We start from the raw sequence: 18953 nt of genomic DNA on the forward strand, positions 1-18953 counted from the left end.
ATTGTAAAAATAACACTTCTTTTTGAAAAAATTTCCACATATATATAATGAAAAATATTTTCCCTTAGAGGAAAAATATTTGTTCCAATCTGATGAAACATAAAGATTGTTTTGATTTAATTTTAATTTTGTTTTGTGTGTGGGCGGTTTGCCTGTGTATGTGTGTGTGTGTGTGTGTGTGTGTGTGTGTGTATGACTTGCACACCTGAAAGATCCAAAACAGCAGCTACTGTGAGCCCCCATATGGGTACTAGGAATCAAATTCAGGTCCTCTGGAAAAATAGCCAGTGTTCTTAATCACTGAACCATCTGTCCAGCCCCATAAGCATTGTTTTCAAACAAGAATCCTAATTGAGCTCACTGGAGATCGCAACATTTGTTAGGGGAAATATCTCATCCATAGATCCAGTTTCAATCTCTCATCTAACCTAATCTCTCATCTATGCAAATGCTATCAGAAAGTAAGATGAATCCAAACTAATATCTATCATCATATCATCAATCCGCCACAAAATTCATTATTATTCCTACCACCCAAAAGGAACAACTTCAATAGTAGGCCAGTGTTCAGATCATAACATATGCTTAGCAAATGCTTGTTGTGATAATAAAAATTAATGAGTGAATCCATGTTTTTAATTAGCCTCTTTTTCCCTTAACCAAGGAATCAGAGGGTCTAGTACAGGATCTGTCTGTTCCTGGTTTTCTTGGGACCACTAGACATTTGACAGAAGCAGTAAGAAAAGACCAGTAGCTGTGGGAGAAAACAAGGAGTTGCTGGGTCATCTGCTCAAGAAGAGGCAGATGCAGAAGTGTCCACACAACAGAACTTCAGGACATGTTGAATCATAATGATGGAACAATACCTCCAGTTGGATTCATAGCAGAAACGTGGACTATGGTCAACCAGAGCTCCCCCATGGGCTTCCTCCTGCTGGGCTTCTCTGAACACCCACACCTGGAAAAGGTTCTCTTCGTGGTTGTCCTGTGCTCCTACCTCCTCACTCTCCTAGGAAACACACTCATCCTCCTGCTGTCCACACTGGACCCCAGGCTCCACTCTCCAATGTACTTCTTCCTCTCTAACCTCTCCTTCTTGGACCTCTGCTTCACCACAACCTGTGTCCCCCAGATGCTGTCCAACCTCTGGGGCCCCACAAAGACCATCAGCTTCCTGGGCTGTTCTGTACAGCTGTTCATCTTCATGTCCCTGGGGACAACAGAGTGCATCCTCCTGACAGTGATGGCCTTTGACCGCTATGTGGCTGTCTGCCAGCCCCTGCACTATGCCACCATCATCCACCCCCGCCTGTGTCGGCAGCTGGCAGGTGTGGCCTGGATGATGGGGCTGCTTCAATCAATAATCCAGACCCCTCCCACCCTCCGCCTGCCCTTCTGTCCCCACAGGCAGATAGATGACTTTCTGTGTGAAGTCCCATCTCTGATTCGACTGTTCTGTGGGGACACCACTTTTAATGAGATTCAGTTGGCTGTGTCCAGTGTCATTCTTGTGGTTGTGCCTCTGAGCCTCATCCTGGTCTCTTATGGTGCCATCGCCAGGGCAGTGCTGAGGATAAACTCCGCTGAAGCATGGAAAAAGGCTTTGGGGACCTGCTCCTCCCACCTCATTGTGGTCGCCCTCTTCTACAGCTCAGTCATCGCTGTCTATCTGCAGCCCCAAAATCCCTATGCACAGGAGAGGGGCAAGTTTTTTGGTCTCTTCTATGCAGTGGGCACCCCCACACTGAACCCTCTCATTTATACCCTGAGGAACAAGGAGGTAAAGAGAGCATTCTGGAGGATGCTGGGGAAGGATGAGGACTCCAAAAATACCTAAGACAGAAACAGTCATAGCAGAAGGATTGCTATAAACTCAAGGCCAGATTGGTAGACGCACTAAGACTTTTGAACAAAACCGGGGAGATACTGGTAATTGGAATGTGAATGACTGATACACTCAAGAGAAATACTAGGGCAACAATGGGGACTAGTTACGGTTTGCTCTGACTTTAGTTACGCATGTTACACCAAGATGTACAACTAGTACACTACAGTAAAGGATATTGTAACCATATGGTTTAATCATTCCATTGGTTTGACTTATCAATAGTAAGCATTTCTAGCCTTGAAGACATTAGATATTCCACAATTGGGACCTTTGTCTCTAACAGGGAGGCTTCTCTAAAATGAAGAGCAGGTCTGGAACATTTCCTAGTGGATATTTTTCTTGCAACTGTAAGATTATCTTGACCAAGAACACTAGAGTCTAAGAATTCCTTCCCACCACTGATATTTCTAGAGTTTGGTGGGTCTAAAAACAGCAGTGTACAGATATGAGAGATCTTTCCTGCTCTGTAGTCTAGACATTCATCAGTAAGTGGTTCTGGGGGGAAAAAAATCGACCACTGAAATTTGCTTCCCCTGTGTCAAAAGCATTAGTGGTTTACTACTAGTGGTGTTAAATGTGGTCACAGAATTTGTCCTTACTTTGAAGGGATGTCATTCAATGATCCAGACTATAAACTTCTAACAACTACAGACATGTGAGAAGCTCTAGATCTTTATGAGTTTTGTTTCCTACCCTCTGGGCTGCTACACTAGAGCTACTAATACACTTATCTTCCTGGCTAACTCTGCTTAATCAATGCAATCTCAATCAATACAACCTTAATCAATACAATATCAATAAAGCTGATGGTTGAATTCTGGAATTCTATAAAACAGTTGTAAAACTTAGCCATAATTAAAGATGAAACTAGACAATTGTCAGTAGTAGCCTCTTAAACTCTTTAAACTCTTATGAAAATACTCTGTGTGGCAAATTCTACAAACAAATTATGAAATCTTGATACACAATACCTTGTCTAGCATTTTCAGGTATTTCACACCCTGAATGAAATGTTCTGAAGGCTATAAATAGGCTGATTGATACACACACACACACACACACACACACACACATTCACATACATATATAGAGAGTTTTAATAAGTTAAAACAGAAGATCTTGGGGATGTTATTTCTAATTTCATTCTTAAAAATTGAAGTTGAAGTACAATGTTTGAAGACCCTTTTTTCAGTAATAGTGTGTATTTTGGTAGTGTTTATTTAAAATCAAATTTAGGTAATGAGTTTGTGCTACATGTATTTTAAACCATGTTGAATCAACGGATGGGCTGACATGTCTTTCTAACATTAAAGGGACTATTTTGTGTGGCTTTTAAACTATTTTGATCAATGAACCATTGAAAACTAGTTTCTGAATTTTAAAATTTTTGGTACTAGTTTCATGTGATCAGTTTCTTGTCATACAGGTTTGTTCATGTGTATGCCTGCATAGTGTGCATGCATGCATGTGTCTGCATGTGTGTAGAGAATCTCTTGAAATCATATTTTCTGTGATTTTGTATTTTTTACATTTTAAAATTTATTTGAGGTATATGTGAAAGTACTTGGATGTATATATGTGTAGATGCCTATGCAGGAGTTCTCAGAGGTAAGAAGAAAATGTTAGATTTCTGAAATTACAGGCAGTTGTGAACTGTGCTGTATGGGCTGAGAACTGATTCTTGGTGCCCTACAAGATCAATAAGTATGCATAACTATTGAACAATCTCTCTAACTCCCTATGTTTTTAAATATTTCATATGAATCCTCATCAATAATTGAGGATTTCTAGAACTTTACTTCACACAATACTTAGATTAGCAAATGTTACCTTTTTCATATTCTGAAAAAAATATGTTCAAAATTATCATGAGAACATGGTCATAATCAAGTTCACAAGTTTGACCAACTTTTCCTTCCACAGATGGTCATTACTATCATGTGCCCACAACTAACATTCTCTTCCTCATATAAATCTTGTTATATTTATATTGTTATAATGTTATTTTTCATCCTCATTTATACTTACACCTCATGCTATCTACCAAAGAGTACCACAATCATGTCTCTGTCCTAGAGGGGGAAAAGAATTGTTCTGAGAGGCTGGAAAAATGGCTCCTAAAAGCAGCTAAAAGTACCTGGGGCCCTATTCCCAGCACACACATCAGGCAACTCACAATCTCCCATAACTCCATGTCTAGAAGATCCTGAACCCTCTTCTGGCCTCTGTGGGCATCTCCCTTACACAACATACACATAAAAAAATAAAAATCCTTTTTAATTATTTAAAAGAAGAGAATTGGACTGGAGAGATGGCTGAGCAGTTAGAAGTACTGACAGCTCTTCTGAAGGTCTTGAGTTCAAATCCCAGCAACCACATGGTGGTTCACAACCATCTATAATGAGATCTGATGCCCTCTTCTGGGGTGTCAGAAGACAGCTACAGTGTATTTACATATGCTAAATAAATCTTTGAAAAAAAGAAGAGAATTATCATTATAAATATGTTCATAAAGCATTATAAAGTTAATTTATTCAAATTCATATTGAAATAAACTATATTAAAACAAAAATAATAATTATTTAAACTCATAATTTCCCAGTTGTTTTACTTTGTAAACAACTATGACTATTCATATTCATCACTTCTAAGTGGTAAAATATTATAGCATGCACTGACAACAGTGTAACTCTTAACTGTGCATTTCTTTCGAACTCTAGGTTTATTTGTTTATGGTTAGTTGGCTGGCTGGTTGGTTGGTTTTTTGAGACAAGATCCCATTATGTAGCCTTGGCTATCCTGGAACTTCCTAAGTAGACCAGTCTGACCTTGAACTCACAGAGATCCACCTGCCTCTGCCTAAGTGCTAGGGTTAAAGATGTGCTCCACCATGGCCCCACCATATTGATAGTTTAAAACTGGATACTCTACACTACAGACAAATAGTCTGTATACAACTTTAATATCATCATTAGAAAGTCTTGAAAGAAGCAGGGCGGTGGTGGCGCACGCCTGTAATCCCAGTACTCTGGGAGGCAGAGGCAGGCGGATTTCTGAGTTCGAGGCCAGCCTGGTCTACAGAGTGAGTTCCAGGACAGCCAGGGCTAAACAGAGAAACCTTGCCTCAGAAAGAAAAAAAAAAAAAAGAAAGTCTTGAAAGTTTCAGGTCATCTTTGGATACATAAGGAGACTGTATAAACCAGGAAGTGAAGGAAAGTGGAAAGGAGGGAAAAGGACAAACAGAAGGACAGATTGAGGGAAGAAGGTTAAGTCAAAGTACAGAAATCAATATATGCTCTATCACAGGTTGTTTGCCTAAAGGAAAGGATACTGTCCATATCCCATTGGAACACAGTTATAAAAGAGTTCTGACACAAACTAGAAGCAAGACTGTTGTGTGAACTTACATTCATACCTGTAAATCTAAACTTAGTCTGGTCTTTTTTCATGACAGCACTTGAAAAGAGTCTACTCAGCACATGTAACACAGAAAGATGGTGATGTAGACTCAAACTCATGAAACCTAGGCATCACTACTATAGTTGTAGCTATTCCTTAGTTTCCTTTGTGGGATTCCATCGTCTCTAAGATACCTCTAGGTTTGGGAATGATTAGAATAGTTAATTACATGGCTGAAGTAATGGGGTTGACCATCCTTTACACCATGCTCAGCATTTTACACTGTGATAATCTTCTGGATTATAACACTGTCCTCCTGCCTCTGTGAAGAGAATGTAGATTTGAGTTTTTACCACTTCTACAGCTGTCACTCAACATATCAAAGAAACACTGTGGAATTGTGCCAACTACCAAATATATGCATTTGAGTTACACAGTCAGAGTATAACCATGGCCCTGAGACAGCCACCTTCATTTGAATTGGGATAGTGGAACCTATGTTCCCATTAATGAAGGGTAGACAAATATCTCAAGTCAGCTACAAACCTAGGATCTGATCATCCCATGTTATTACAATATAGAATATTTCAGAGGGATTAAGCAGAAAGAATTTGAAAGATGTTAATGGTATAGTCCTATATGGATGTATAGAAGATGCCTGGATGGTGGGTGAAGAACAGATATGACATTAGTTATTCCAAATACTATCTTATTGAGAGAAAGGTAGTGGGTGAACTATTGACCTACTCCAGTGGGGACTATTGCTGGCATGTTTCCTCTAGAGTCCCATGCCCCTTTACCACAATTACAAGCTAATTAATTGTCTATGGGCTGTGGAACCCTTGGGTCTCAGCTGCATTAATGAGCTGTTTCTCCATAGGACAGGAGTTCTGGGATCCTCTTTCCAATGGTGACCAAATACCATGTCATTCTTTTCACCACGAGGACAAATGCTAACTTCTCCATCTGTACTGAAGGGGAAGGCTGTTTGTAAAAACCTTGATGGAAGAAAGGACTCTGCCCTACCTTGACCTCACTTGTGCTATAGAAAAGGCAGTTGCTTACACAGCTCTAATTGCTCACAAATATACTCTCTTAGCTTAATGACTTCAACTTTCTTTACTTAAACTTCTCATGTTAAGAAGGTGCAGATATATAGGATAATGATAAGTGTGTTGGCAGATGTTTTTCAACCAGCTTGGTTATAGGGATTCAAAGCCTTAGTTTATATTATTTGCTGAATTTACACAGTGAAAATATTCCTAACAAGGAAGATGCTAGCTAACATTTATTTACTAAGAGATGTTACACACTAGCTCTGACTCATTGTACACACAAATACTTAGAAAAGTGCCTAGTAGTAAAGATCGTCAATTCTTACTAATACTAGAGATCTAGGCACCCATTCAGAGATGAGTAACCTTATATTCAGTTTTCTTCTTGGTGTCCATGTTGGGGACTGGGTACCTGTTGAGAGTTTGGTGACAGACTATTAGTGGCCAAAGAGGATATTCTGTGGTTGAAGGTAAGTAAAATATTTCTCAACTGTGAAATATCAGATGTGTACTCAACAACCAAGCCTCAGACTGGAAGGCAAATGAAACCAGGGAGTTTGTTTGTTTGTGTGTTTGCTATTGGAGGAGGTTGCTTTAAAACAAACAAATAACAGAAAACAATATTTCAGCGTGTGTGTGTGTGTGTGTGTGTGTGTGTGTGTGTTCATGCAGAGGCCAGAAAAAGGCATTAGATCTAGATATGCTGGAGCTGGATCCATAGGCTATTGTGAACTGCTCAACATGGGTGTTGGGAACTGAACTCTGGCTTAGTAAGAGCACCAAGCACTTTTAACTACTGAACCAACTCTCTAGCCCATTTCTCCTTTTTGGAATAAGGTATCACTCTGTGGCCCATGCCATCCTCAAACTCACTGTTCTCCATCCTCCAGCTCCTGAGTGCTACCATGAAAGGCATGGCCAGTACGTCTGACCTAAGCAGGGTGAATTTCTATCACCTATATTGAATCAAGTGGTCATGTGGTTTCATTCCTTCAAGCTCTACATAGGAGGGGACCATGGTCAGCCACAGTCCCCCCTCTTTCTGCATTTCTCTGAACATCAGGCCAGGGAAAAGATGATCCTGGTATCTGTTGAATAGGCGGCCTGAAACATGTTATTTACCCTGAGACAGTTCGATCATTAATAAAATTGAGAAGATCATTGCCATGACACTATGGAAACCAGATGTTCAGATAGCTATCTATCACAATTTGCTCAAGGAAAGTACTTCACAGGTGTAAGATGCTAATAGAAAAATAAGAGAATGATTACTAGACCATCACTGACCTCTTCAGATGGCCAACCCATGCCCTGGCTCATAGCACAATGTTTACAACTTAAAGATCAAGAAAAAGACAAATGTACAAACCAATAAATGTCAGAAAGATAGTTATGCAGTGATGGCATACACCTTTAATCCCATGACAGAGACCGGCAGATCTCTGAGTGTGAGGCTAGCCTGGTCTACAGAGTGAGTTCCAGGACAGCCAGGGTTACACAAAGAAACCTTGTCTCGAAAGAAAGAAAGAAAGAAAGAAAGAAAGAAAGAAAGAAAGAAAGAAAGAAAGAAAGAAAGAAAGAAAGAAAGAAAGAAAGAAAGAAAGAAAGAAAGGAAGGAAGGAAGGAAGGAAGGAAGGAAGGAAGGAAGGAAGGAAGGAAGGAAGAAAGGAAGAAAGGAAGGAGGAAAGAAAGAAAGAAAGAAAGGAGGAAAGAAGGAAAGAAAGAAAGAGGAAGGAAAGGAAAGAAAAGGAAAGAAAAGAAAAGAAAAGAAAAGAAAAGAAAAGAAAAGAAAAGAAAAGAAAAGAAAAGAAAAACAGCCAGGAAGACACAAACCAGGAGAAATTATAGCAAATGGAAAAGCTCATAAGAAAGAAAGAAGCAAAGAAACAGGTATCTGAAATATGTAAAGATATTCAGAAATGAAGCAGAAGGTCAGGCGGTGGTGGCGCACGCCTGTAATCCCAGCACTCTGAGAGGCAGAGGCAGGCAGATTTCTGAGTTCGAAGCCAGCCTGGTCTACAGAGTTCCAGGACGGCCAGGGCTATACATAGAAACCCTGTCTCAAAAAAAACCAAATCCAAAAAAAAAAAAAAGAGAGAGAGAGATAGAGAAAAGGAAGGTGTTAATTGCCAAGAGAACAACCAAATTAGAAAGTTAATAGGGACAGAAGTCAATGCATGAGTTGGGTGCCACCATGGTAACACAGCAAAAGCTGTACAAAGAAAGCGCAGAGGGCTTTGCTTCTGCTGAGGTCAGCCTCCTGTGCCCAGGAAGCCAGTGAGGAGCCACCCGTTTTCCACCACACTCCTGGTTTCCTCTCAGCTACGGGACTGACCAGGAGGAACAATGGAAGAAAAGTCCTTAGGTGACAGGCCTGGAGAAGGGAGCCTGAGAAACATCAGTCTGCTTTGTGTGTCCTGAGAAGTATGCAGGGTGAGTTCTCACCAGGCCCTTTGTACCACACTAATCTGACTGTCTCATCCCGCCAACTAGACACAGAGACCATGGTCAACCAGAGCTCCCCCATGGGCTTCCTCCTGCTGGGCTTCTCTGAACACCCACACCTGGAAAAGGTTCTCTTCGTGGTTGTCTTGTGCTCCTACCTCCTCACTCTCCTAGGAAACACACTCATCCTCCTGCTGTCCACACTGGACCCCAGGCTCCACTCCCCAATGTACTTCTTCCTCTCTAACCTCTCCTTCTTGGACCTCTGCTTCACCACAACCTGTGTTCCCCAGATGCTGTCCAACCTCTGGGGCCCCACAAAGACCATCAGCTTCCTGGGATGCTTTGTCCAGCTCTTCATCTTCCTGTCCCTGGGGACAACAGAGTGCATCCTCCTGACAGTGATGGCCTTTGACCGCTATGTTGCTGTCTGCCAGCCCCTGCACTATGCCACCATCATCCACCCCCGCCTGTGCTGGAAGCTGGCAGGTGTGGCCTGGATCATTGGCCTGGTGGAGTCAGTGGTTCAGACACCATCCACTCTTCACCTGCCCTTCTGTCCCCACCATCAGGTGGATGACTTTGTGTGTGAGGTCCCTGCTTTGATTCGACTGTCCTGTGGGGACACCACCTACAATGAGATCCAGATGGCTGTGGCCAGCATCTTCATCTTGGTTGTGCCTCTGAGCCTCATCCTGGTCTCTTATGGTGCCATTGCTAGGGCAGTGCTGAGGATAGGTTCTGCAAAGGGGCGCAGGAAAGCTTTGGGGACCTGTTCGTCCCACCTCATTGTGGTCACCCTCTTCTACAGCTCAGTGATTGCTGTTTATCTGCAGCCCAAAAATCCCTATGCCCAAGAGAGGGCGAAGTTCTTTGGTCTCTTCTACGCTGTGGGAACTCCTTCTCTTAACCCTCTCATATACACCCTGAGGAACAAGGAGGTAAAGAGGGCATTCAGGAGGCTGCTCTGGAAGGAGGTGGAGCCCAGCTGACACACTCTCAGTAAGCTGAATGGAGAATTGCATGCCTTGTAGGCTTAAGTTTTCCTCTCTACCCTCTTCAGATCTACCCTGCCTCTGTTGTGACTGACAGACTATAAGACACAAAGAAGAGAGATTTAGTAAAGGTGTATAACTGTGAGAAACCTTACCACAGGAATCAAATGTAATCTACCTGTATTTTCATTTTATTAATTCGTCCTGTCCTCATACATTCCATCGCACTGGCTTTGTTTCTCATTCCCTTCCCTTACAGAGTGTCACTATTTATTTTTTAAGGTTTTATTTTACTTTTTAAAGATTTATTTATTTATTTTATGAATACAATGTAGCTGTCTTCAGACACACCACAAGAGGGCACTGAATCCCATTACAGATGGTTGTGAGCCAGCAACCGCTGGGAATTGAACTCAGGACCTCTGGAAGAGCAGCCAGTGCTCTTAAGTGCTGAGCCATCTCTCCAGCTCAAGGTTTTATTTTTATGTTATATCTTTGTGTGAATATGTTTATTTGTGGAAACGTCTGAGGAAGCAAGAGGAGGCCCCCTGAAACTGCAGTAGCAGACAGTTGAGCTATCCAACATGGGTGCCTAACTTGAACTCTGGTCCTGGAAAGAGCACAAATGCTCTTAATGCTGAGTCACCTCTCTGGCTCCTTGTCACATCCATGCTGCTATTCCCACACCAATCAGAAAAATGTCCCAGTATCGTTAGCTTGATGCCGAGAGGAGAGAGAGAGAGAGAGAGAGAGAGAGAGAGAGAGAGAGAACAGAGACAGAGAGAGACAGAGACAGAGACAGACAGAGAGACAGAGAGACAGAGAGAGAGAGAGAGGGAGGGAGAGACAGAGAGAGAGAGAGAGAGAGAGAGAGAGAGAGAGAGAGAGAGAGAGACTGACTTTTGGAGCAGCTTGAAATGCAGTCAGCATTCTCCTTACCAATATCAGATAGCCAGCTCCCAACAGGAATGGTTAGGAATGGCTAGGAATGGCTTCTCTTCAAGGGAAGTAGAACAATTCCTGCCCTGGGATTTTGGTGCCATCTACTGGCCATATCTGGAACTGCATCGATACCATACCATCAAGTCACCCTTCCTTAAACAGAAATACACACCAAGACTGCTAGGTGTAATTAACATTGTAGTTGGTGTGATATACTCATGCCTTGTGCGTTCCAGTACTGTTCAAAGTAACTTACACCCCTTGACTCACTTCATTCTTGTAGTATTATGAAGTTTTTTTCAGAAGCAAAAACCAAGAGTTCAAAATCATCTCTCAAAGTTCTCAGCTAGGACTGGTACCCATCCAGCTAGTAATCCTGCCTCGATATAAATAGAGCCCTCCTAGCTCAAATGAAAAGCCTCAATTTGTCCTCAAACTTAAGAGGAATCAATCTTCACTAGACAGGAGTCCATCCTGAACCCTATAGGTTTTCCAAGTGTTTCAATGTACCCTGTGAGAACACTAGAGATGAAGACAACTTTGACAAGTTTGAGCCTGGAGGTTTGTCCCAGTAGGACGGTACTTCCTTGCATATTCAAGGCCATGAGCTGGAGTTCCAGTATCTATGGTGATCTGAGAACTAGGGAACTGAGTCACCATAAATCTGAGGCCAGCCTGGGCTACATAGAAAGACCCTGTGGGGGCAGGGGAGAAGCAAAATTTGTCTCAACTTGTTCCTGCTTTGGTTCTACCAGTTTCAGAGTTTCCAGTCATGAGTAGAACTTCAAAGAAAGTGGATACAGAGAGGCATGAAATTTTCTCCCTCAAAGTATGCGTAAGGATCTCTGGGGTTCTAATCTATCTAGCTTTCCTGCTAAACAGCAATGCCAAACTTCCTCTGGGCGCATGATAATGATGAAAGGAAAAAAGGAAAATCCTAGTTTCATTTCTACTTCAAGTATTAACATTTACTTTGGCATTAGCCCGGAGTGTCAATGTTAGCTCTAGCTTAACTTTAATCACCACTGCAACATTTCTTGAGCCATAGTATGTCTCCTCAGCTACATTTTGAAGCTGTCCTGATGCAGGGCTTCTTCTAGCTATATTTAATAATTCTAATCTTAGATCTGTAAGTAATGCAACCTTTTATTTTTTTAGAAAAAAATATGGATATTTTGTTTTTTTAATTTTTTTGTTGGGCTTTGTTTTGTTAATACAGCATTATGTAGGCTTGGATGATCTGAAGCTTGATATGCAGACCAGGCTAGCCTCAGACTCACAGAGCACTGTCTGCTTCTGCCTCCCAAGTCCTGGAATTAAAGGCCTGTGCCACCATGCAATTTGGCTGCATGCATATGCCCTGCAGGTATGCCTGATGCCTGCCGTGGACCTGCATGTGACACTAGGAACCAAACCTGAGACCTCAGCAAAAGCAGCAAGTGCTCTTAACTACTGAGCCATCTCTCTAGCACTACTCCAGAAATTACTGAACAAGTGCTCCAGGCTGCTCTAATGCCCCTGACAGGAAGAGTTTCTTGGCTCTGGAAGCCTCCAGTCCAAGAAACAACCATGACTTTGGCTGGCCTCCCCTCCCCAATACCGCTAGCTTTTCCTCAGTGCGAGACCCTGACAAAGTCAGTTTGCTTGGGAAAGAGGCTTCTGACCATCTTCCCCAAATGCCCCATGCCCCTGCCATCTCCTAGACATCTCATCACATTGTAGACAGATCATGGTATAGGGCAGAGGTCAGCAAACCATGTCTGTGGCCATTAACTGTTTTTGTAACATTTTATTGGAATAGCAAAAATCACTGTAAGATCACAAAAGCATAGGCCCGTCTTAGAAGCTAACCCAAATAGAACTGTCAGTCACCAGGATAGGAAGCTGCCCCTCAGGAATGCTGTCCTACTTAAAAATATCTTAAGATGAAAAGACTAATTACCCCCTGAATGGGACATATATCCTAGAATCCTTTCTCTTCGTGTAGTTAACTTAAAATCCTCATTGCTAATCCTTCCTGCTTTTCTGCATCCTAAAAAAAAACATAACTTTTCCTTTTGACCTCTGTCTCCCTTTCTTGGTTACTAGCCAGCCAAAATCCTAAACTTCTTGCCCTGACAGTCTCTGTTTCTGAAGAGCCGTGCCTACACAGCATACCTCCCAACATCCACTGCTGAACCCATGCTTGCTAAATGTCGATATAGAGAGCCTAATTCCCCCTCCTTTAGCCATCTCTCCCCTCTTGACAACAGCTGAAATTTCAGGCTTGTCTGTCTTTTCTTCCCCCACCCCCAAACTCCAAATTGTCCTCAAGTATTGTTCTGCGTTCCCTTTTAAATCTTTTTTTATCTATAAGACCAAGAACCCTCAGAAGGAACCCTGTGTTCTCCAGGGCAGGGCAGACATTTTTTTTTTTCTTGAAACTTGTCCCACAGTAGCAAGAACAACATTTGAAATATCTGCTAACTTGGGAATCATTATTATCTGAGGACAAACTGGGACCTTAGCTGTATAGAGAGAACTATGTGTGATGCACATCACGATGGGAGTCAGATAAATCTAGGAACCCAACATTATTAAATAAGGTTAGAGTTAGACTGATTTGGGAAGACACTAAAGCTACTGGGTCGGATAGGTTTTCAAAGGATTCTTTAGTTTCTAACCTTCAGTACTTAGGGTTTCTAGAGAAAGCACTAAGAAGGCTGAGTCCATGACAGGCTTCAAACTGGCAGTTAAGGAGACGAGGCCTAAATCTGTTTCCAAGAACTGGACAAATCCAGGCCTCAGAAGCTGACCCACAACTTGACCTGAGGCAAGGACAATGAATGGGTCAGCAGCAGTTTCCAGACTTCCTCAGCAACAATTTCCAGTCCCCACACCCAAGTAATAGAAGGTCCATAGAGATGGACCCAACAGATCAACATAGAGGTCACCTACCCCAGAATTTCCTAACATCCCCTAAATCAGGCCTGCAAGCTCTCTTGGTTGTCTCTCTATTCTAGTAATGGGAAACCCCAGCATTCTGGACTTCTGCATACTACTTGAATCTGGGGTGTCTCTGGCGAATCATAACCCTTTCAGCACTTAGCACAGATACCTGTGAATACCACAGGAGCCAGAGACATTAGTGTGGAAGCTCAGGGCCACACCCGCATGTCATTTCTGACCATCAGTTCACTTCTGAGTCCCCAGCAAAGCTAGCCTCTCACTGTGCACAATTGACCACCACCCTAAACCTGTAGCAGAATAATTCCTCAAAACGCACATCTTTATTTTTGATATTTTTGTATTGTAAGGACAACATAAGCCCCACTTGTCTCCATTTAAGGACCATGTCTGATTTCAAAAAAAAAAAAAAAAAAACAAACTTTAAGTCACCAGCTTGGGGGGGGGGGACAGACCATAAAATGCAGAACAAGATCATAAAACCTCCTCCCAAAGAAAAGCCTGGGGATAACCACAAAACTGGGGAACTATCTTGGGATGGGCCATCTGCAGGGGGTAGTCCTATTTCATAGAGTTGTTTAAAAGTTCAAGGCATAGGAATGCAGACTACTGACCCCCTGTGAAACCCCTAGCACCCACCAGTGAAATTTTAGATTATCTAATCCTTCTAGAGAGTTCCCCATGTTCCCCAAGGGGAAGTTCCTATTAGGCCTGCGTGCCTTTGTCTGGGGTTTCCATTTCAAAGAATGGCCGATTCCCCTCATGCTGGTTGTTTCTGAGGAATAAATGCTCTTTATTTCTGTATACTGAATCTGTGGTCTTCCTTCAGGGACTTTTGAACCCTCGCAGTATTTTATTTTTTGAGAAATCTCACCAGTTGTCCAGGCTGGCCTGAAACTCTCCAGAGCCTCCAGCTTCAGACTTCAGAGATTAAAGGCGTGTTACCACACCCTGCACAGCACTAGTCTTAAACACAAGCCTCTAGCAATTACTACGAGCTAAAGGCAAGAGGAAATCAACTCCCCATCCCCACCTCCCAGGGATGCTGCCCAGCAGGGAACAAAATTTCCTTTTCTAAAGAAAATTTGCATTTGAAAAGGCCTCATTCTTAGCAATGAAGAGGGCCCTTGCTTAAATCTACATAACCAATTTTTATTCCCTGGCTGGTATTTACCACTTTCCCCGGATCTCCTTCCTCTTGTTTTTTTCTTTGTTTTTGTTTTTGTTTTTTCAAGACAGGGTTTCTCTGTGTAGCCCTGGCTGTCCTGGAACTCACTCTGTAGACCAGGCTGGCCTCAGAAATCCGCCTGCCTCTGCCTCCCAAGTGTTGGGATTAAAGGCGTGTGCCACCTCCTTCCTCCTAACACCTTCCCCCTACACCAACTCACTCAGAAATGAAATGGGGGGGGGGGGGGGATGCTGGAGAGATGTGACTCAGCCATTAAGAGCACTGACTGTTCTCCCAAAGGTCCTGAGTTCAAATCCCAGCAACCACAACCATCCGTAATGAGGCTCTAAAAGCATGTGTGTACTTTGTTAACAATCACTAACCAAGGCCAACCCCACTAAACGGTCAACAACCAACCAACCAACCCCACCTTTCGAGGCACTAGCATCTATACACCCTCTGAAAAGTTCCCAGGATTCTGCTGGGTCTGTTCTTGATAACTGACATAGTCTTATTCTACCTTTTATAAATGAATCAGAAACTTTCTCTATGTAAGGTTTTGTTTTTTTGTTTTGTTTTTTTTTGTTGTTGTTGTTGTTTTTTGTTTTTTTTTTTTACTTTCTGTCCTAGGAAATCCATTCCATAATACTCTCTTCCCTTTGCATGGTGAGCCCAGTGAGTTGTGTTGGGTTTCAGTCCTGAGACAAGCAAGCCAAGGTGCCTATGTAACATACCAAAGCAGCCCAGACCAGGTTCTCCCAGCATCCCTCAGTCTACCAGTTACAGGGCCTGTCCTCTGCCCAGAACTTTCCAGCCCTGGGGCCAGGTTCTTCACTATATAATTCAGACATCATTTTGGGTTCATAGGTTCATATTCATTCATTCATTCTCACTCTCTGTCTCTGTCTCTCTGCCTCTCTCCCTCTTCTTCTCTTTCCCCCACCCTGTACCCTGCCTGCTGTAACCCAACAAACCTGAATTGGCTTATTCTGTTCATGGGAGAAAACCTATCAAGTTGAAGGAGAAAAAAAAAAAAGTTTGAGCTCTATGCAATTCACATATGCCTCTTGCAGTATGTTCTACCAGTTAATGCTCTGCTTCAACTGCTCTGGCAAAACCATGCCTCTGCTAGAGCACGAGGCAAATTATAGTCAGCTGCTGCGGACAGCCCGAAGCAGCCCCATATCCCACACCTGGGTTAAAACCAGAACACATTCTTACAGTGCACGTGTTAATTTCACATTTGTCTCTCATTAATCTTTTACCTGCTTGCAGGACCTTAGCTGAAGAACTTACGACAGGATTTTTCCTTCTTCCACAGATGCATACCATTTTCCCGCACCAGAACCTGTCAGGCCCACACCTCTGTATCTCTGTCCTGGGACCTTCCTTCAGTCTCTAGTCACTAAAGCAGTGGTTCTCAACCTTCCTGATGCTGTGTGTGACCCTTTATTACAGTTCTTCTTGCTGTGGTTGGACCCCAACCATAAAATTATCCCATTGCTACTTCATAACTTTAATTTTGCTACTGTTATGAATTGTAATGTGAATATCTGGTTTACAGGATATCTGATATGAGACCACTGTGAAAGGGTCATTTGACTTCCAAAGGGGTCATGACCCACAAGTTGAAAATGGATGCACTAGAGTCTAGTGTTACTTCTTGCTCCAGGGAGGCTGTAAGGGTGAATGCATTTACAATGGCTCTTAATGAGTTTTTTAAATTACATGCTTGAGGCAGCATGATGTGGAGCCCACTTTTATGACTGTTTTTTGGTTAAAGGACAAAGTAAAGAATTCCCCCACTCTAAAAAGCCTTAGTGAATAAGCCAAAATTTGCCTGTTTAGGGCAGCCTAAGGTTACTGAGCATTGTCAGGGGAAGCTGCAATTAGTAGAGCCATCTTCAAATTAGACAGAAAGGGTAGGTCTAGGGTAGCAACTGGCCTCCTGGAACCTCCAAAAAGAAGATCCCAGTGAAATATTGAGTGTCAGATGAGATTTAACAAGACTGGTTTGAGCAGGCTGGGTACAATGGTACACACCTGTAGTTCCAGCAATCCGGAGGCAGAAGCAGGTGGATTTCTGAGTCTGAGGTCAACATGGTCTACATAGTGAGTTCTAGGCCAGTTAGGGTCCTATCTCAAAAAGGAAGAGAGGGGGCGCACAAACCTGGGTGATCGTACAAAGAGAAGATGCCTGATATGGTGAGATTATGAATACTGCCTTTGTAGGAGATCAGCCTCAATGGACCATGCTTCCAGATAAAACTGCAATGATACACTTACTCTATTCTACATGTGTTCAATTCTACCCCTTGAACCTAGCATGGTAGAATGTAGTAGAAACTGCTGTGTGACTTCCAAGGATTGTTGACAAATATGTATGAACCTGTCTCTCTCTCCTCCAGGGAGACTCACCTTTGGAATCCTGAGTAGGGGGTGTCAGCCCACATCCTAGGCAAGCATGCTAGTTCCAAGACAAAACCCGTCTCTAGGGGTTACTTAACTACTCCATCTTCAAACCTGCAGGCCATTGTATAGTGTGGACTCCTCGCACTGTAGCCTATTTAACACCTATCCCATACAAGCTAAGATGTGGCTGTTGTTCAGCTGTTGTGGGTACCAGGCTGCACAGTAGTCTGTGCAGAGTCTGGACATTGGCTCCACTCCCTACTGTTGACAATCATTCTTCTGCCCTGGTTGTAGGCTCCTGGCCAGGTAATGAGCATGCAACCCCATTCCGTAAGACTGTCCTGAGGGGGTCTGTTTCTCTCTCCCTTCCCTCTTATAGAGGCCATCTTGCTCACAACTCTTTCCCAGTTCCTAGAAGCACACCCTGCCTTAGTAACTGACTCATCCAATCATCACTTCCTAACTGAGCCAGATGCAGTAGCTTCCTTACGAAGGCTGCAGAAGGACTTCCGTACATTCCAGCCTGGACTACCCAGCCAGAGATACACAACAAGATCCCTTCTAGAAAATAAAATAAAATCTGCTACCAGGCACAATGTTTAACACCTATAACCCAATACTTGGAAGGCTGAGGCAAGAAGATTACCATGTGTTCAAGACCAGCTTGGGCTATACAGTAAGTAGCACACTCCAGCTTGAGCGATGTGACAAGACCCTGTATCGAAACAAAACAGAACACCCTACCTATTAACAGGCATGGTAGTACACCCCTGCAACACAAATACTTGAGAAGTTTCAGAAAGAGGACACTTCAAGGGTAGCATGAACTATATGGTGAGGGTGAGGCTAGCCTGAACAATACGATGAAACCCTATCTTAAGTGAATTTCAAAGATAACTGTCACACAGCCTGGAGATCTAGTGGCTGTAGCTAGGGCAGAGATGAGAACAATCTTAAGTAAGTGACAGGAAATACTGCCTGAGGCAAACTGCAGGTGCGGTCAGTCCCACTGAGTCCAGAGACTGATGCTTCCTGGGCTCTCTCAGACCCTGACACCAAGCACTTCCCTCAGCTCTGCTAGTTGGGGTTACTGCGTTCTCCTGCTCTAGTCTGCCTCACCCTTGGCAACTATGGGACTCCTCCTCCTCCTCCTCCTTCTCTTCCTTCTTCCTCCTCCTTCTCCTCCCCCTCCTCCTCCTCTTCCTTCTTCTTCTCCTCCTCTTCCTCCTTCTCCTCCTCCTCTTCCTCCCCCTCCTCCTCCCCCTTCTCCTCCTCCTCTTCCTCCTTCTCTTCCTCCCCTCCTCCTCCCCCCTCCTCTTCCTCTTCCTTCTTCCTCCTTCTCCTCTTCCTCCCCCTCCTCCTCCCTCCTCTCCTCCTCCTTCTTCCTCCTCCTCCTCCCTCCTCCTCCTCATCCTCCTTCTTCCTCCTCCTCCTCCTTCCCCCTCCTCCTCCTCTTCCTCCTTCTTCCTCCTTCTCCTCCTCCCCCTCCTCCTCCCCCTTCTCCTCCTCCTCCCCCTTCCTCTTCCTCCTTCTTCCTACTTCTCCTCCTCCTCCCCCTCCTCCCCCCTTTCCTCCTCCTCCTCCTCCTCCTCCTCCTCCTCCTTCTTCTTCTTTTGGTTTTTTGAGACAGTTCCCTGGCTGTCCTGGAACTCACTCTGTAGACCAGGCTGGCCTCGAACTCAGAAATCCACCTGTCTTTGCCT

General features: G+C 43.4%; 2 protein-coding genes across 2 annotated transcripts; both read left to right on the plus strand.

Moving 5' to 3' along the window:
- The first annotated feature begins 898 nt into the window (after positions 1 to 898).
- On the plus strand, positions 899 to 1837 carry LOC127669774 (olfactory receptor 2H1-like). The gene has a single exon (XM_052163981.1). It carries the CDS (start codon positions 899 to 901, stop codon positions 1835 to 1837), a length of 939 nt encoding a protein of 312 aa, XP_052019941.1.
- A 7009-nt stretch (positions 1838 to 8846) lies between these two features.
- On the plus strand, positions 8847 to 9779 carry LOC127669777 (olfactory receptor 2H2). Its single transcript, XM_052163985.1, has one exon. The coding sequence runs from the start codon at positions 8847 to 8849 to the stop codon at positions 9777 to 9779; it is 933 nt and encodes a 310-aa protein (XP_052019945.1).
- The last annotated feature ends 9174 nt before the right edge of the window (positions 9780 to 18953 follow it).

This window comes from Apodemus sylvaticus, chromosome 19 (assembly GCF_947179515.1).
Source record: "Apodemus sylvaticus chromosome 19, mApoSyl1.1, whole genome shotgun sequence".
NCBI classification, from domain to species: domain Eukaryota; kingdom Metazoa; phylum Chordata; class Mammalia; order Rodentia; family Muridae; genus Apodemus; species Apodemus sylvaticus.